At 41.8% G+C, this 19,374-nt stretch overlaps 1 protein-coding gene and 1 long non-coding RNA gene across 2 annotated transcripts in view; one reads left to right on the forward strand and one right to left on the reverse strand.

The window, feature by feature from the left end:
• Positions 1-16,923, reverse strand: part of mpped1 (metallophosphoesterase domain containing 1) — an 87,743-nt gene extending 70,820 nt beyond the window's left edge. The window contains exons 1-3 of the mRNA XM_011490983.4: positions 16,634-16,923; positions 6,302-6,666; positions 886-1,067 (exon numbers count right to left, since the gene is read on the reverse strand). Of these exons, the coding sequence (XP_011489285.1) occupies positions 886-1,067; positions 6,302-6,480 (361 nt within the window). The 5' untranslated portion in view covers positions 6,481-6,666; positions 16,634-16,923. The remainder of the gene's footprint in view (positions 1-885; positions 1,068-6,301; positions 6,667-16,633) is intronic.
• Positions 1-19,374, forward strand: part of LOC144989353 (uncharacterized) — a 166,464-nt gene that overhangs the window by 110,963 nt on the left and 36,127 nt on the right. The window lies entirely within an intron of this gene.

The following is a 19,374-nucleotide window of genomic DNA, read 5'->3' on the forward strand; positions in this document are numbered from 1 at the left end:
TCTCATTTCTATTTTCATTGTGACACATATATATGTATCTTATACAACTGAAATGAATTAATTCAATTGGTTACAAGTAATTGAGTTAAATTTATTCAACCTAATTTATTACGTCTATCCAACTCAATTTTTTTTTTTTACAACTCAAATTTACATATTTATCTAAATAAATGTCATATTACTCCAATTCAATTGAATGTTTTCCCATCTTAATTAATTGTACTTCTTGAACTCTCATATGTCTAAGTTTGAGGCTGCAGGTATTCTCATTTTCATAACAATAAAATGAAAGAAACAATAAGAATTCACATCATGAATCGTATCACGACCCATTTCTCTGACTTTAACATTGCACTAATAATCACTAGGGCTGCTAAATAAACTCATCATCCTCTCCCTCCTTCCCCTAAATAAAAGTGTTGTATTTTTATGGAGACAAATCTTTTGGTGTTTTGTTGTTAATTTAAAAAGGGCAAAAGCATTTACTTTTTATGTTATGCACCTCTAGGTTCCCTAGACTTAAAAAAGGGCATAACACTCCTGACCATGACTCTGTTTGCCTGCAGCCTGCCCTGACCCTCATCTGAATTTTGACCACCCTGACTCTCCTCTGATGAACTTATGCCTGTTATCGACTCCTGCCTGCCTGCCTGACCCTGATTTAGCTTTGAGGACTTTTAGCAGGAAACCGGTTATTACTTTGCTGGATAAACTTAAGTGAATAATGCTTTGTACTTTATTTTAATGCCTGGATTACTTTATGATATACCACCATGATGTTGTTTGTTTTATGTCCCTGTTGAACTGAAAACCAGTAAAAACAAAGATAACGGTGGGAATCAGGGCACTGAGCTGGTGGATGCAAAGACACAGGACTTTACTGACCTAGCCAGTCATTGAATTTCTTGACCTCAGAAGGGAGTCCCAGCTCTGTGAAGTCTCCAGCATGAATAAACACATCACCATACGGCATCTGGATGGCGTCGGTCCGGGAGTGAGTGTCCGAAACGCACACAAAGCGAGTATAGCCTGGTGGCTTTGGTGTGTCATGAGGCATTGGGTCCACCCTGAGTAAGAAAAGAGCAAAGACATTTGAGTGTAAGAGGACAGGAGAATGTAATGGTTCAGCTTTTGAGGTCTGAGTACAAAACTACTAAAGGATGGTGACTTAAAAAGGCAGAGAGAGAAAAAAAATGAATTGTTACAGGTGGTAAAAGTGCGTAGACAGAAAAAGAATAAAGCACAGATGTAGAAACAGAGCAGAGAGGAGTCCTTTGAGAGTTCCAAGAAGCCTGTTCTACAGGATCTCTGGGGGATAAAGGCGCTGGTGATAACCCACTTTAGTTTGGTTTCCTTCAAGTCTGATTATATGTCTTCCTCCACACCCCAGATAAAGAAGAGAAGAGCTGAAAACCTGGGTATACAGCAAACAAAAGCATAGAGCAAAAGCAGAAACTGCCACATTGCAATGAAACAAAAAGATTAGTATGAAAGTTTACATTGAGTGCTGTCAAACTGGACCTCTGTTTAAATTCAACTAAGCATGAGTTTATCCGTACTTCTTCCATGGTTTTACTGTGGTTCATTCGTGATACATTTGTGAAAATTTCACAACGTTTCTTACTTTTTCCCCGTATATTCAAGTATTACCAGTTTTCATCCGTGCAATATGCACAAAATCTTCATGGTGGCTGCTCTGAGTAGGGGCAAAATATGAAAGGCACAGGCGAGTCATACAGATTTTTATTATTTTCAACCCCCCAAACCCTGTGCACTCTACAAGGGGCCTGTGATATGTGCCACTCCTTGCTGCAGCCTGATGTTAGAAACAACGTGGTTCTGGACATTTTGGGAGAAGGTGTGTGTAGATCTGTCAACCTGGCGCCAGCATTTATCTCGGGTGGTTGGGACTTGGGTCTGGGCCTGAGACAACTGGGGATAGGAGCAGCAGGTCCCTGCATGGTCAGGGCCCCTGCCCTGCGCGCTTTCTGCCCCTTTTACCCCACAGCTGGGGGGCTAAGGGGGGGTGTGACCTCCCATTCTGTTATTCTGTTCCAATGGTGAGCTAGTACGCCTGAGGGTGGTTGCTCCTGGGCATCTGTCTGTCGGGGGGGGGGGCTGCTGTCACTGCTCTCTGCTCTCACTGGAGCATTAAATGTGATCAAATACACATCAGGAAACACACAAGTCATTCACGTTACCTACTTATTCCCTCTGTTTGAACACAACCTTAGAGGATGTTTTATTTGTTTATTTATTAGACGTGCAATCCCATGTATCCATGTCTGTGTTTGCCGTAGGAGGTGCGGCCGGAAGTCTTCTATAGATACTGTGAATTTGTATAGATATGCTTAAGACTTGTAAAAAGGTTTGTGGGTGCTGCACAGAGATTGTGTGTGTATGTATGAGCATCAACACATGTAAGTTACGTTTGACACTCATCCCATGATCTTGTATAATCATCTGCAACTCCCCCGCCTCCCCCCTCGTCCTGTCCGAGCAGCTAAAACTGAATAAAGTTTAGCTTCCATTACCTAAGCCCAACATGAACTTTATTTGTAAATTTTTGAAATGTTTGGCTCACATGTTGACTCAGTATGACAAACTGTTGGTTGTTGGGGACCTGAACATGCATCTTTGCTGCCCTTTAACGCCAGGGGTTAAAGACATTCAAGACTTAGTCAAGGCTTTTAATTTAACTCGGCATGTCACTGGTCCCACTCACTTTGGACCTTGTGTTATCAAATGGTCTTCCGGTGGAGAATGTCTCAATGGGTACTAATGTATTTTAGGACCATAGTCATGTTACCTTTACTTTTAACATGCAGCACAACGTAAAAGTCTCGGGTCCCTTTCATCTTAGTCGCTCCATTAGGACTAAGACTGCTGCTATTTTCCCTCCTCTCTTTAATACATCCATAAAGTCTCACAACTGGTCTCATGAGGTCAGGTGCACAGAAGAGTTAACACATTTTTTTATTTCAACAAACAGTAAAGTTTTAGATTTCGTTTCTCCATTAGAAGCCACCCGTTAGAAATGGTGGCAGGAGCCTTGAATTAATGATATTATGCGAGATGCTCGGCGTACAGTATGTGCCGTAGAGCAGAGCGCAAATGGAAACACGATCACATGCAGGTCTCGCATAAAATTCTTAAAGACAGTTGGAGGAAATATCAAGATGCCCTCAAGGAAAAAAAAAAAGTATTTATCTAGCTTGGTTTTAGAAAATGTAAACAAGCCCCACATTCTTTTTAAAACTATTGGTTCTGTGTGTAACCCCACTCCATCTTCCACGCTACAGATGACAAATTATATGTGTGAACGTTTTTTATTCTTTTTCAACATCAAGGTAGCTGCTTTTCGGGCAAATATTTCATCATGCACTTCTTTGTCAAAATCTGCTCTGGTGCAGGATTCTATTGTTTTTAACCAATTTAAGTTGGTGTGATGGTCAGAACTGACAGGGACTGTTAATAAATTAAAAGCCTTGTCTTCTCCCTTAGATCCAGTCCCATCTCGCTTTTTTAAACAGGTTTGTGCAACTCTTGGCTCTTCAGTCAGGAATATCATTAATAGCAGCCTGTCTTCAGGTCTTGTCCCTACCTTCTGCATAATTGCTGTTGTTGAACTCCTACTTAAAAAAAACGGCTCTGAATCCAACATGCTTGGCTAACTATCGACCAATTTCAAAACAACCATTTGTGTCTAAAATTTTGGAAAAATGTGTTACAGCACAGCTGAAACCTTTTTTGGATACAAGTGAGATTTTGGACACTTTTCCTTCAGGCTACAAAGCATTTCATAGCACAGTCTGCTCTTTTGAAAGTTTTTAATGATCTTTATTTAACCACAGACTCTGGTAATTCCGCTATTTTGCTTTTAGACCTGACTGCTGCCTTTGACATGGTGGATCAAACAACTCTTTTAAACCGCCTTGAATATTTTGTGGGTGTTAAGGGGACTGCCCTAAACTGGTTTCAATTTTACCTGTCAGGGCGGGGCGGTCCTTAACAGTTAGACTGGGGGACTCTGGAGTTCCCCAGGGTTCAATTTTAGGACCTATGCTGTTTTCTTTAAACCTTCTTCCTTTAGCTGAAATTTTTTAGAAACATTGCTTGGCATATAATTTTTTATGCAGATGAATGCCAACTTTACATGCGTATTGTTAAAAACAATGGAAGCAGCCCCCTGACACCCTTATTTAACTGTCTGGGGGACGTCAGAGTTTGGTTGGCCCACAACTTTTTAAAACCTAACGAGAAAAATACAGGGTTCATGATGTTTGGACCCAGGGACCCTTTTAGCATTATGTGTGGGCCTCACATAATGAACCTTGGCGTCATCGTGGACAGCGATTTTAAATTTGACAAACAGATTAAATGGCATTTTTAAATCGAGTTTTCATCATTTGCAACTTTTGTCTAAAGTTAAACCCTTTTTATCTTTTCATTTTTTCGAGCAGGTCGTGCATGCTTTTATTTCTTCATGACTGGACAACTGCAACGCACTTAACACTGGGATTTCCCACAAGGCACTTTCCCTGTTGCAGTTAGTCCAGAACTCTAATGCACAACTTTTTTAACAGGAACCAAAAAATATGAGCACATCACACGTCCTTGCACTGGCTTCCTGTTAATTTTAGGATGAATTTTAAAATTGTATTGTTTATTTTTAAAGCTCTACTTGGACTGTCCCCAAAATACCTCTATGACCTCACTCAGATTTATAGACCAGCACGTGCTCCAAGGTCAGAGGGCCAGCTCCAGCTTGTGGAGCCCATGACGAGGCTGAAAACTAGAGGAGACAGAGGGTTCTCCGTTGTTGGCCCTAAGGTGTGGAATGCTCTGCCTCCTCATGTCAGAACAGTGCCCTCGGTGGAGTGATTTTTTTTTTGTCTTAAAACCCATTTTTATTTTCTTGCTTTTAACACTGTGTGAGTTGTGTGGTCCTCTGTGTTTTTATCTGTGTGTTTTTATCTTATTCTTATTCATTTTATTGTTGTATTTTCCTTGTTTTAATTTTGTTTAATAATTTTTAATAATTTTTAATCTCTGTACAGCACTTTGGAAACTGTTTGGGAAATGTACTCTATAAATAAAGGGGATTGGATTGAAAGTGGATTATTTACACACTTGAAGAGTAACAAGCAACCCCAATTGTAAAAGCTAGCTGTCAATCACATGAGGCACATGGCTGCAATCTGTGTGTTCATTTGCTGGACAGGACAAAAAAAGGTGTAGTTTGTGTGGACATCCTAAGGGCACTCACATATCCTCTACACAGCTTGTGCACGCAGCCTTCTTGCATGGTCCGTAAGGAGCCTGTGTGCCCTTACTGACAACTAGAGTGTGGCCAAAGAGCATCGTACCACAGCATCACTTGTACATCATAAGTGCGTGCAACTTAGATTATCCTTGCAAATACTTCACTTACTACACATACAGAAATAGTACGTTCCATTTTCACGATGTTCCTTCAGAACCTCAAGGGAAGTGCACAACACAACTGTGCTCCCTTTAAAAACCTGCTGCTCCTGTTAACAACCCTTCATGGGTCAACCTCCTGTGGGGGGGGGGGGGGGGGTTGTCACAAGTGCATGTGACTAAAGCTAAAGTAGACTATGGATAACTAAACACGGCAGTAGATCAAATATACCTATGTTAATATATCAAAACATATAAATACAGAACTACTTAAATAAATGTGTTTAAGATGAATATGCCTTTCATTCCTGTGTAGATGGTAGTTTTAGCACCATAGATTATGCAACATAATTTTTCTCATGATGATGGTTTTAGTAAGGAGATTATTTTCCGTTTAAACTTTAGCCTTTCGGGTCCATTTTTACATCTACAGAGTGATTCTCTGGTATCTGCCTCCCAATTACATCTGGCTGTCCTGCCTGGTTTTTCACTGATAAAAATAGAAATGCAGTGTTGCAGTAATCTGTCAGATTTAGTCAAATCAAAACTATATATTGCAGTGTTGTAGTAATACATATACTCTATTTATATATATATATATATATATATATATATATATATATATATATATATATATATATATATATATATATATATATATATATATATATATATAAATATATATATATCAAAAGTTTGGACACATCTTCTCATTCAATTGAATGGGAAGGTGTGTCTAAACTTTTGGTCTGTACTGTATATATATTCATTCTTAGTGGAGGGTTACATGTAGTTTTAGGAGGCAATGGAGTGATTGAACCAAAAAAAAAAGATGAAAAAGGTTTCCAAAAAAACAAAACAGGATCCAACTACTCACATGTGCACGTGAGGTGGCTGAAAGCGTCCCTGGTTGATATTGTAGAAAGTAAAGGCTTGAGTGGGGTTGGTGCTGTACTCATCAACTTCCACAACCATCCTGCTGCCTCTCTGAGGGTGTGACTGAGCCTGTGACTGCTGTCGTCTCGCCGCCATGATCTCTGACAGGGTAAAGGCCATGGCTTGTGTGACCAAAGCTGAGCAGCCGGACAAGGTGTCAATCAATGGCTAATGAGGGTGTACGTAGAGTTTCATTTGCCAGAAAAACTTCTGGTAGATGAACAACTCAAATCCTCGCTGAGCTTGGAGCGGCTGTAAGCTGACGATAGGGCATCCTTCCTTCTTCCTTTCTGAAGAGCCCCCACACTGAAGAGAGAACAACATCATCATTAAGAGGAGACAAATGAATCCTGCATGTGTCCAGTGTTTACATTTCAAAAAGAAACTTTTAACAAAGCAATGTTGGAACCATCATTCATTTCTTGTTGGTCATTTTGACTCATTGACTTGGAACACTGCGGTATTTCAGATGATTGTTAAGTCACAACAACAGGGTAAAAAAAAAAGAACTTGAAAAAGTTGTCAATAGTAAGGCACGTTTCACAGACAGGAGAAATGTTGTGTGAAGTACGGAAAGGCTGCAGAACCAGAAAATATGCAGAGACATAAAATGCCCCAACAAAATTATATTAGCTATAATATTAAAAACACTCAATGGTTAAAGCATAAATGGCATGCACTTACACAGCTCTTTTATCACCTTCTTCAAACACTAAAGTTTTCCATAATCACAATCCTATTCACCAGCAGGGCTGCTAAGCATGGCACTAGCCAGTTCACCGGGAGCAATGAGGGGTTCATTGTCTTGGCCAAAGGTCACTTTGACACATATGGGTGCGAAGAGCAAGAACTGACCCCTAAGGTCAGAGTCCAGTCAACTCTGCAGCATGGCCACCCTGGAAAACAACATCAAATAAATAAAAACAAATACGGAAGCAGAGTTAAAAGACTTTGCACCTGCGACTTCGTCAGGTTTAAATCCTCCAAGAACTTTCCAAAGGTCCATCCGTGTCTTGCATTTATTTGTCAATGTTACATTTCTAAAAAGTGTTTCCTGCAGTCTCAAAGTGCTCAAACTCTGTTCAACAAGCAGCTGGTCTAAGAACAATCCAGAATCCTCTTATCGACTCATTTGGCTATTAGTTTCACTATTTCTAACCGCCTCCTTGTTTTATTTTTAAAGTCAGAGACTAACGAGACCTAACCCTTAGCAGGCACAGTGGTCTCTATTTTCTGAAAAATTCAAGCTCTTCCTGTTCTACTAATCTGGCACTTGACAATGACTCACCAATTCCAGCAAGATGTAGCTGTGGACTCTAAAGAGGAATCCACGATTTTGTTGCTGGCTTGGTGCTAGCCACAACTCTCTTGGCTTTAGAACGTAAGGTTATGGTTGCAGTGCTCACAACCTTGCCATTTCCACTGGCTGCCTTAGCTGGCTGTTTGTTCATTTCCTCTAACCTGCGTCCATACTAGGTATTAAAACAAACCTGACCTGCCGCAAGGAGTGACTCAAACTGCCTTCTTATTGGCTCAACAATTTTGGTGGCCCAAAAGGTCCTCTGGCATTAGAACTTTTGTCTCTTCAACATTTGTATGTGTGAAGAGTTCCCCCTTCTTCAGCCTCTTGACTGTGGTCCCACATAGCCATGGACTTAATTACTGGGATCCCAAGCTTTGAGGTAACACTGTAATTTTGACCATTAGGGACCAGGGGCCTCATTTATAAACGTTGCATACGCACAAAAGAAGGCGTACGCCACTCTCTACGCAATAGTTGAGATTTATAAAAAGCAAACTTGACGGGAAAATGTGCGGTCCTTCACGCAAGCTCTGATCCAGGCGTACGCACAAAAACGGGTGAAATGAGAAATGGCGACACCGTCGGCAGACGGAAGAAACACGTGAAAGTGAAAATGACAATACTGCCTCTCATAAATAACATGAAGACTTCACAAAGCAAGTCTTACAGTTAACAGCCTACACGAACACCCGTTTGCTCGATCAGCAGTGAAACAAACAAAAAAAAAATCAAACGAAAATTACAACAGAAATTCAAATGAACACTTATTTGCAAAAAGAAAAGTGAAATATGTTCCGCAATATTGGCATGTTGTGCAATTCATCCTCATAAATAATATATTTAACAGAACGAAATAATGTACAAAACTGATATTCCCGTCAATGTGTCCGTCTGGCGGAGCAGATATAGGTGCAATCAGACAGACAGATGGATAGATAGAGAGAGATGCATTAATTGTCTACTGGGGAAAGTTGTTTACATAGTAAAACATTTCTTCATAAGCTACAGAATTATGGTATTCATGCATATGCCTTTAGTTTGTTTTATTTTTGATAAAATAATGTATGGCGTATGTCTCAACCATTCAGAAAGCAACAAGAAATTACATTTGCGCTGAACAATTTCCCATTTCCACGTTGATTATTACCGACATCTGTAGCTTGTCAGATGCAATTAAATAGATGGAAATAAAATGCTCCATCACAATGCGTAATGACGCACAATGGCTGATCTTGCACTCTTATAGATGTGGCAAATGGAAGAATTCGGAGTGAGCGCATCTTTAGACAGCAAGAAGACTTGCTTGCAAACGAGGACGAGTGGCTTATGAGCCGGTTCCGACTTCCTCTGCGGGCTTTTGGGGGTGTGTCACCCGGTGCATTTGGCGGGTCGGCGTCCCCCTGCGCCTCAGTCACCACTCCACTAAGGGATTCCCCAATTCTTGCCGCTTGTCTCTCATCAAGATGGGTCAGCTCCGGTTCCCCCTCCGGTCCCCCCCCGTGGCAGACACACTCTGGCGATGCAGCGCCAGACGTTTTTTTGCCTCGACTTTGATGTCCGACCATTTCTTTTTTATTTCAGCCACGGTCCGAGGTTGTGAGGCTACAGCATTAACGGCGTCTGCCACTCACGTGGCTTAGGCATTAGTAATGCCCACACTGTGCCCTCAAAACAACACTTTTCTCCTCTATTCCACCTCGCCAACGATAAATTCTACTTCACATTTTTTTCATTTCCTCTCGGTGTGTGCCATGGTTTCGCAATCAATGAATATTCATTTGTGGGCGTTTCACGGACTATTTATGGGCAACTATGGGCGTGTCATAAAGCCGCAAAAGCTGCGCTGCATTTAGAATTGGTTGTGATTTATTAAGGGAAAGATGCGTAGGATGTGCGTGCGCACGGTTTTATAAATCTGAATATTTCTGTGCGTACGCACGTCCTATGTTTCATCCGTACGCCACTTCTGACGCAAATCCTACGCAAAGTTTTATAAATGAGGCCCCAAATCTCTAAGTTTGGCACATGCTGTTCCTCTTTGAAAATCACCTGAGGCCGAGGATTTAGCAGCTGTGGAGTCTTAAGATGTGTTTTGTCTCTAAAGAATACCTGAAAATTTGGCTTTGAACCAGGGACTTCAGTTCCTCCTACACATTATTTTAATATATATTAAAAACGCCCCCCTCAATCTCCGTGGTTGGTTTCTCACCCAAGCTCGGGTCCTCTACCAGAGGGCAGGGAGCTTGACAGTCCTGCGCAGTATCTTAGCTGTTCCTAGCACTGCGCTTTTCTTGACTGAGATGTCGGAGATCTTTCCAGAGATCTGCTGTCGCCACTCCTCCAGCTTGGGGGTTAGAGCCCCAAGAGCTTCAATTACCACAGGCACCACTTTCACTTTCCATGCTTTCTCCATTTTTTTTCTGAGTCCCTGGTATTTCTCCAGTTTCTCATGTTCCTTCTTCCGGATGTTTCCATCGCTTGGCACTGCCACATCTATCCCAACTGCTTTCCTCTGTTCTTTGTCCACCATTACTATGTCTGGTTGGTTCGCTATTACCATCCTATCAGTCTGGATCTGGAAGTCCCACAGGATCTTTGCTCTCTCATTCTCTACCACTTTCTGCAGTGTTTCCCATTTTGACATTGGGGTTTCCAGTTCATATTTTGCACACATGTTCCTGTATATTATTCCAGCCACTTGATTGTGGCGCTCCATGTATGCTTTTCCTGCCAGCATATTACACCCTGCAGTTATGTGCTGGATTGTTTCAGGCACCTCTTTGCACAACCTACACCTTGGGTCTTGTATGTTGTGGTAGATCTGAGCCTCTATCATTCTAGTGCTCAGGGGTTGTTCCTGAGCTGCCAGGATGAGTAATTCAGTGCTGTCCTGTAGGCCAGGATTTGTTGATGTCAGCCACTTCAGTTATAGTCCGGTTATTGTCCTCCAACAAGGATCTGTTCTACAGCAATGCATCTCTTGCTCTATGTTGCCTGAGACATTCACTAAGCACGCTGTCAGTTGGGGCCTTGAAATTGGTGCATCTTCATGCATCTTGGATGTTTCATCCTGGATAGTGGCTTCCATGGTCACTATTGCTCACTAGTCCTTGGCCTCCTTTCTTGCGGCTAGCATACAGTCTCAGGGTGCTGGATTTCAGATGGAACCCTCCATGTATGGTGTGGAGCTTTCGTGTCTTAACATCTGTGATCTGTATCTCTTCTTTAAGCCATCTTATTATTCCTGCAGGGTATCTGATAACTGGCAGTGCGTAGCTGTTTATTGCCCAGGTCTAGTTTTTGCCATTGAGCTGACTTCTCAGGACTTGTCTCACTCGTTGGAGGTATTTGGCTGTTGCAGCTTTCCTTGTTGCCTGTTCCAGGTTGCCATTTATCTGTGGAATTCCAAGGTACTTGTAACTGTCCTCAATGTCTGCAATTGTTCCTTCTGGGAGTGAGACCCCTCCTGTTGACTACCTTGTCTCTCTGTGAAACCATTCGATTGAATTTCTCGAGCTTGAATGACATCCCATTTTCAGTACTGTAGATCCTGGTGGTGAGGATCAGGGAGTCAATGTCGCGTTCGCTCTTAGAATATAGCTTGATGTCATCCATGTAGAGAAGGTGACTGAAGCTGGCCCCATTTCTGAGTCGGTATCCATAGCCAGTCTTGTTGATTGTTTGGCTGAGGGGGATTCTCGCACAGTGGAACTTGTGACTTTCACAATTTGTTAAGCAAAGGCTTTAAAATAATTCTGAACTGAAATAGCTAAAACTGGAAAAAAATAAATTATCGTTTGCCATTTAGTCTTTTGCATTTGGTGAAGTATAAAGGGAGGAAGTTGTCATGTTGAAATGTAGGAGGCGTTTCTCTGTGCATGCCAGCAGCTCAGCTGCAGCTTCGGCTCTGTGGCTTCTGGAAGAGAACAGAGCTGCTGAGAGGTGCTGAAATAATGGAGACAGAGGGGATAATTTGAGGACAGGCGCCTTTGGAAAAACTCGCCTGGACTGACGTGTGATGTCACCATGCCATCTCGATTCATCATTCACCGCAACCTCACACACTGACAGAAACACGCTTCACGCCTCACACTGCCGCTGTTTGCCATAGGCAAATCCCAGCATGCTCCCTGGATGTGTTTTAGGGGAGCGTGCATCATGAGGGCCAGCAGACAGGCTCCAAGGCCTGTGCATGCCTATCATTTTTCAAACTGTTTCCGCTTTGGAGGGTGTGCCAGTTACAGCTCCTGTGTTTGCTGCTGACAGACGCAGGACACACTGGCAGATGCTAAACGGAGACGCATCCATTCAGATCGTGGTGGGTCTGCACAGTACAACGGCCCCTGCACAATTTCGCCCTAACATCCATCAGCAGACTTTAATCTCTTCAACTCCAAATCATTTAAATTACAGATTAAAGGCCCGTACACACCGGGACGAATATTCGCCAGGCGTTATTCGCCAGCATTTTTCGACACGTTTTTTGTGTTCACACCCAGGCGATTTTCGCTGACGATGAGCCGAGCGAACATGCAATTTCCTTCCCTGACATTAGATGGCGCTTAATGTAAACAGAAATACTCCTGTACACAAGGTGGCGCTGCGCAACTTTACGCTTCTTAAAGTCACTTTTCACTCAGAAGAAGAGAGCAAGTATTTACGCGCTTGTGAGAATAATACAAAGAAAACATGAATATTTCAAGCACCAGTTGCTCCAACTGGTGCTTGGTTCGGGGATATTTTAGAATGTCCGTCATTATTTCTTCGCGGCAGTGTAGACGCTACTTGGCGTCTATCTTCTTCGCTGGTATGTGTGCTCAGCAAGGCAGTTTTGTGTTTGAGCGCCCCCAAGTTGTGTTTTACTGTAACTTCAGAAGCTCCAGACACGTGTGCAATAGCGCCATTCTCATTGGTCGAATAGATTTCGACGCGACGCGTCGAAAAAAAAAAACGAACCCGAGGCGTTTTTTTTTTTTTGACGCTTTGACGCGTGTCGTTTTTTCGCGTCGGTGTGCACACTCTCATTGGTGCCCTTTGTTTAGTCACGAGGCGTTAAACGTCGGCAAAAATCGCCGGCGAAATTCGTCCCGGTGTGAACGGGCCTTAAGTCTTTCACAGTAAATGAGGGGAAATGTATTTTACCTGTTGGGACTAGTGCAGTCTTTTTATAGGTAAACCTATGCCTTTAAAGAGATTCCATGTAAAAAACAGAATTGTTTTTAAGTGAACAACAGAAGCTACAGCTTTCACTGACCAGATCTGCACCTTTTCTCCTTCAACAGTGGAATCTACCTGGCCTTTGTCTAAGACCACAGACAAATGACACTCTGGGATCATTCATGTTAGGACTTATAACTCCTGCTTCATTCTTCACTTTGTTCCTCAGAGGAAGCTTATATGGCAGAGTGGCCTCCATCCAGCAGAACAGGTGATGGGTGAGTTTTGACTGTTTCTCACTTTAAAGTAATTTGTAGTTTTTGACTGCAAAGCTAAGAGGTCAAAAGACTGCAGCTTCACATTCCAACATATGCAGGTCTGACATCATGAAGGATGACATTTCTCTTTGTGAAAAAAATGTTGTTAAAGCGCACAATTTTTGTTATTTTTTTTTGTTATTTTTAACAAATGTTAGACAACATGACATCTCTAAGGGATTCAGTAAAACAAGTTCTTCCTGCTTTTCCCGCCATGTGTCAAACAAAACTTTGGTTTGGTGCCAGTGAATTCCCCCCAGTTTTACTTCTTTCAAAGGTAATAAAAACCCCAAATGTAATTTCAACATTTTTGTTATTTTAAAACTTTTGGAATTTTACTGATTTTGAAGCACAAACAAGTTTTTAGTAGCTCAGAATAGTTTTGTCTGTGCTGTCCTTCAAATTAATTTCACTGCTTTGACTTACTTCATTATGGAAGCGATTCTGTAGCATAATTAAAAATAAAAGTCAAAACCAGAAATGCTTTTTCATTTTCAAAATGAAGCTGCATTTTTTGACTCAGAATTAAAATGAAAAAGCAATCCATCAAAATGCTTTTTCATTTTCTTCTTCAACACCGTTTATTCTGTCACTTAATTAAAATGATAATGAAAATAGTATTTGACATTTGATTTTAAAAAAGTTCTCTGGTAAATGTGTAGCAAAATTCATTTAGAAATGTCTAATTGGACAATTAAAATGGATTAACAGAAATGCTTTTTCATTTTTATAATGAAGCTGCATCAAATGACTCAAAATTAAATTGAAAAACCAATACTTCAAAATGCTTTTTCATTTTATACTTTAAAACCGCATTTTCTGTTTCATAATTAAAACGAAAATGCAAAGAGGGGATTGCATTTTCATTTTCACATCCACCCTGCAAACATCGCCGCAATATTCAATTCGAATAATCATTTCCAGAGGGGAGGCGGGGCGATGACGTCAGTGCTATCTCTGTGTGTCCAGCTGCTAAGAGACACATGCAGTGCAGCTTTGTGTTAGCGGCATAAGCATAACAGTAATAAAAGCACATTTAGAAGACAGTCTCCTGCAGCTTTGCGCTGGTTTTGCTGTTCGATGACAGCTGGAGCCAACAGCTATAGCAGATTTTGGCATGCTAAACATTTGCTGGTTGGACGAGGGGTTAGCATTAGGCTAATATGTGCTTAAAACTTACCTAAAGCCGTGGAGGTACTTAAAACTTAGAACGGGCAATGAGCATCTTTGATGTAAATATGTGGGAATTACATCATCATTTATTTTTTTCTGGACACCACTGGAATCACAAATTCATATCATGGTTTCTCAGATAGTAACAGCACTTCCGCCTTTGGCGATCGGGAGCTTCGGGTCGCGGGGCTTTGCGTTCCGCTATGCGAAGGCAGCTGCCGGTCTGAAGAAAAAAAGCTTTTCCCGGGGGGGGGATTTTGACAAACCGGGGTGCGTCCACAGAAGGCGGGAATGCTTTTAAGTTGTCCTGAGAAGCTGTTTAAAATCCTTTTTAAGTAGAAATGAAAAAGCATTTTGAAGTATTGATTTTTCATTTTAATTTTGAGTCATTTGATGCAGCTTCATTTTGAAAATGATAAAGCATTTCTGTTAATCCATTCTAATTGTCAAATTACACATTTCTAAATGACTTTTGCAACACATTTATCAGAGAACTTTTTGAAACTTTTTGAAATGTCAAATACCATTTTCTTTATCATTTTAATAAGTGACAGAATAAGCGGTGTGGAAGAAGAAAATGAAAAAGGATTTTGAAGGATTGCTTTTTCATTTTAATTTTGAGTAATTTGATGCAGCTTCATTTTGAAAATGAAAAAGCATTTCTGATTTCGACTTTTATTTTAATTATGCTACAGAATCGCTTCCATACTTCATATGAACAACAACACACTTCATTGAAAGATTCATTGAAAGATTCATTTCAAGCGGAGCATGTTTTGTCTTTGGTTTATGTGCAGTACCAGCGCTTAGTAAAGTTTTTTTTTAAAGATATTTGACATTTTTTCACAATTGAAGGAAAAATCTCGACACAGATTTCAGGAAGTCTGAAAAATCATTTAGTAACTGTTAGGATGTTTATTCAAATCCTCAATAAGCCTATATTTTTTGAATCCATAGTAAATTACTAATCAGCTGCGAGCCAATTTTATACCTTTGTTGTTTAAACTGCAAATCATCATCAGAGCTTCTTTTTTCTCTTCTTGATTAATTTTGTATTTTTCTTTTTTTAATGTTTGACCATTTTGATTCATACACTGATCCATGCTAAGGCACTCTCTTCTATCAGGATCCATTCTGATGCTAAAATCTGCTAAAATCCAGCACCAAACAAGACCCATAGTTCTGAGATGTTTTACCCTAAACCTGCTCTTGTTTTAATGACCCGTGACTACATGTGGACCAAAGTCCAGCTTTAGTGCCGAGCCTGGTGATATACTTATTCAGTTTAGAAATGTATCAGTTAAGTTTAAAAGGATGAATATAGACAGAAACCTGTATTGAGGTGAGTTCACCTGCTGATCCCCGTCGCGGTTTCACGCCATAATTTGACGAGCTTCCGCGCTGACTCTGCGCCCGAGCATTTGACCTGTGGGCTGACACTGCGCACGACCATTTGACCCGCACGCTGACACTACGCGCGCGCATTTGACCCGAGGGCTGACACTGCGCGCGACCATTTGACCCGCGGGCTGACACTGCGCGCGCGCATTTGACCCGAGGGCTGACACTGCCCGCGACCGTTTGACCCGCGGGCTAACACTGCGCACGACCATTTGACATGCGGGCTGACACTGCGCGCGACCATTTGACCTGCGGGCTGACACTGCGCGCGCGCATTTGACCCGCGGGCTGACACTGCGCACGACCATTTGACCCGCGGGCTGACACTGCGCACGACCATTTGACCCGCGGGCTGACACTGCGTGCGACCATTTGACCCGCAGGCTGACACTGCGCGCGACCATTTGACCCGCGGGCTGACACTGCGCGCGACCATTTGACCCGAGGGCTGACACTGCGCGCGCGCATTTGACCCGCGGGCTGACACTGCGCACGACCATTTGACCCGCGGGCTGACACTGCGCGCGACCATTTGACATGCGGGCTGACACTGCGCGCGACCATTTGACCCGCGGGCTGACACTGCGCGCGACCATTTGACCCGCGGGCTGACACTGCGCGCGCGCATTTGACCCGCAGGCTGACACAAAGCGCGACCATTTGACCCCCGGGCTGACACTGCGCGCGCGCATTTGACCCGGGGGGCAACACTGCGCCCGCGGGCTCCATGCACGACTCTGCTGAGTGGATGCGACGCTGCAGAAAAATGGGATCCCAAGGTGGAGTCGGAGCACCGGGTTGGGAAGCATCAGCACGTTAAAGTCAGTCGGCTGAACAGTCGAGGGACGCGGAGCGGCGCCGAGAAGAAAACGTGTAGCTGCAGTTAAAAAAAACGCATTGAAGGGTTGAGTGAAAAACCAACCTGGCCTGAAGGTGAAGAAGCTCAGACGCAGGTGACACGCTGGTCACTGAGAACGCGGTGCGCCGGAGGAACGTCCTGGAATGACTGCTTCGCTCTTCTGTCTGTCACGGTGATGATGAAAAGGAGCATGGAGGGGGAGAGGAGCGCGAGCAGCTGCGCGCGGCTCCATCGCCAAAAATCATTTAATCATCAACCAGGAGGCAGTTCTGCTGGAGACAGTGGGCAGACTGGAGGACCTCCAACCGCGCAATGTGGGTCAAATGGGATGAGAGGATCTTAACAAAGTATGACACTGGTCTCATGCATACCAGTGTGATTCTTTGTGATTACCATACTCAACATGATTCTGAAAAGGAGGTTCTACCTTCCTTCAATGTTAAACACACTTTACAAATGATTTGAATCCATTTGTTTAGCAGCTAACAGTCAACTTCATCTTCAGCTGAGTTCTCTTGCTTTTACCCTACACCTGTCAGTCATTATGTTAAGTCACAATGGAGTTTCCATTCTTTTTCTTTAATAGTTTTTTTTATTTATGAGTCTGGTGTAATTCTTCATGAGTTGGCTCTGACTTATGGGTGAAAAGACTGCAATTTTATCACATTTGTATTAATGAATCATGTAAAAAAAAAGACTGCAACGTGATCAAATGTTTTCATTATTTGTTCAAATGCTCTTTAATGTGCACTGCAGTTTTGTGTTTTTATCAGTTTTCTAATAAAAAAAAAAAGAGATCATGTTTCTACAAAATTTCTCTTTGGATATTCTAAATGGTGAATATACTTTAATTGTAACTGTTTGCAAAAGTATCCCAACATGTAGTACAAATTTACTGAACCTTTTTTAGGTCAAAGAGCAGGATGTTTTCGACTGAGACTGTATGAAAGTTAGATCTTTTTTGAAGACCAGAAGTGAACACTGAACACATCTCACATTTACTAATTACAAAATGCATTATTCCTTCCAGAAAATGCAGCTTTGGACAGACTGTTTTCTCTTTTCGAGCCTCTCAAACCTGGAACACAATCCCAGAAAGCATTCGACAGCTCTCCACACTTCCATCGTTCTCAAAACAATTAAGAACATGGCTGCTGGAAAACCAAACTTGCACTCACAGCTAACTTTAGGGACAATGCAAGAAAACTGTTTGATAAACAAAAGTCAAAATAAATCATTGGGAGGAAGTGGTCACAGTTGTCATAGTATTTTTCTGATTTTGGCGATTTTGTTGATGTGTACTTTGGGGAACTATGTATTTTAAACTGTTTATATGTAATTTAAGTTATGTTAATTTTATGTCATTTTATTTAATGCAATTTAATGTTACTAACGTACTTTTTTACTTTATTTTATTTTATCTATAGTCGCTTGGTGGCTGGCCATGGTCAGAATGGGACAGAGGATGGAAATTAGCCTAGGTGTCTCACTATTTTTAGAGAACTCCACACTGTTCGTTGCATACATTGTCCCTTAAAGAAATAATAAATAAATAAAAATCTGCCAGAATACAAAACAGAACATCTTCTATATTTCTAAAGTATCTTAAGGGTTGTGTTAGTACGCCAGAAACTACATTGGAGTTTTTCATTCATTTATTCATTCTTTTCTGCTTTATTCCTTTCGGGGTCACGGGGCCACTTATGGGCAAAGGCAGAGAACACCCTGGACAGGTCGCCAGTCTGTCGCAGGATCACACATATCCCACACCCATTCACACCTATGGACAATTTGGAGTGAACAATTAAGCTATGAAGCATGTTTTTGGACGGTGGGAGGAAGTCGGAGTCCCCGAAGAAAACCCACACATTCATGGGAAGAACATGCAAACTCCACACAGAAAGGTCCCCCATTGTTGTTCTGTTTTAGGTCCCCCAGCCGGGACTGAGGCAAGAGCGCTAACCACTGCGCCACCGTGCAGCCCAGAGTTTTTCATATAACCAAAAAAAATTTAAAAAATACTTTCAGGTTTGTTTTAGGCACTGATAGTAAAAAATGTGTATGCTTCACAGATGTCCATGTCTGAAGGGTAAAAGATTAATGAAAAAGCTATAAATATGAAATACAAGATGTTTCCATGGATGCCAGTGAAGATCACAAATGATTGACAAAAAAAGGTTCAGCGCACTGTCTTGTGGGGTGTAGATTACCCAACTCCCAATGTTAAAGTGCCTAGGATAGCACAAGAGTTAATGAGCAAAATTAATTATTGCAGTCTCGGGCCGCCATCTAGTGGATAGATAGATAGATAGAGAGAGAGAGGGAGAGAGAGACAGACAGACAGGCATACTTTATTGTGTATATATATATATATATATATATGTACGATATATATATATATATCTACTGTGTGTGTGTGTGTATATATAACCTGTTTTTATTAATAAGTTATGCTAAGTTTTAGTTTGAAATGCAAAACAGAGGGAGTGGAAGACTCGGGTGTCGCTTGGTAGTTGGGGAGCTGGTGCGGGGAAAAAAGGAGAAAAGAAGAGAGGCTTGTGTCCAGAAGAAAAAAAAGTGATTCTGCTTTGTTGTTTTTTTCATTGATGAAAGAAAAGAAACAGTCACTTTTTTCCCATAATAAATCTGACTATTATTGCTTTATATCAAGTGAACTTTCAGCAGAGCAACTGCCAAAGGGAAGCAGACAAGCTGATGACAGGAGAGTCATCTCCTCATCTGGAAGTCCCTGTGGCTTGCAGATGCTGCCTATGATTGTCTGCTGTGTAAATATCACATAGGCA

This window comes from Oryzias latipes, chromosome 23, assembly GCF_053564925.1.
Source record: "Oryzias latipes strain Hd-rR chromosome 23, Olatipes_Hd-rR_3.1".
Classification (NCBI taxonomy): Eukaryota; Metazoa; Chordata; class Actinopteri; order Beloniformes; family Adrianichthyidae; genus Oryzias; species Oryzias latipes.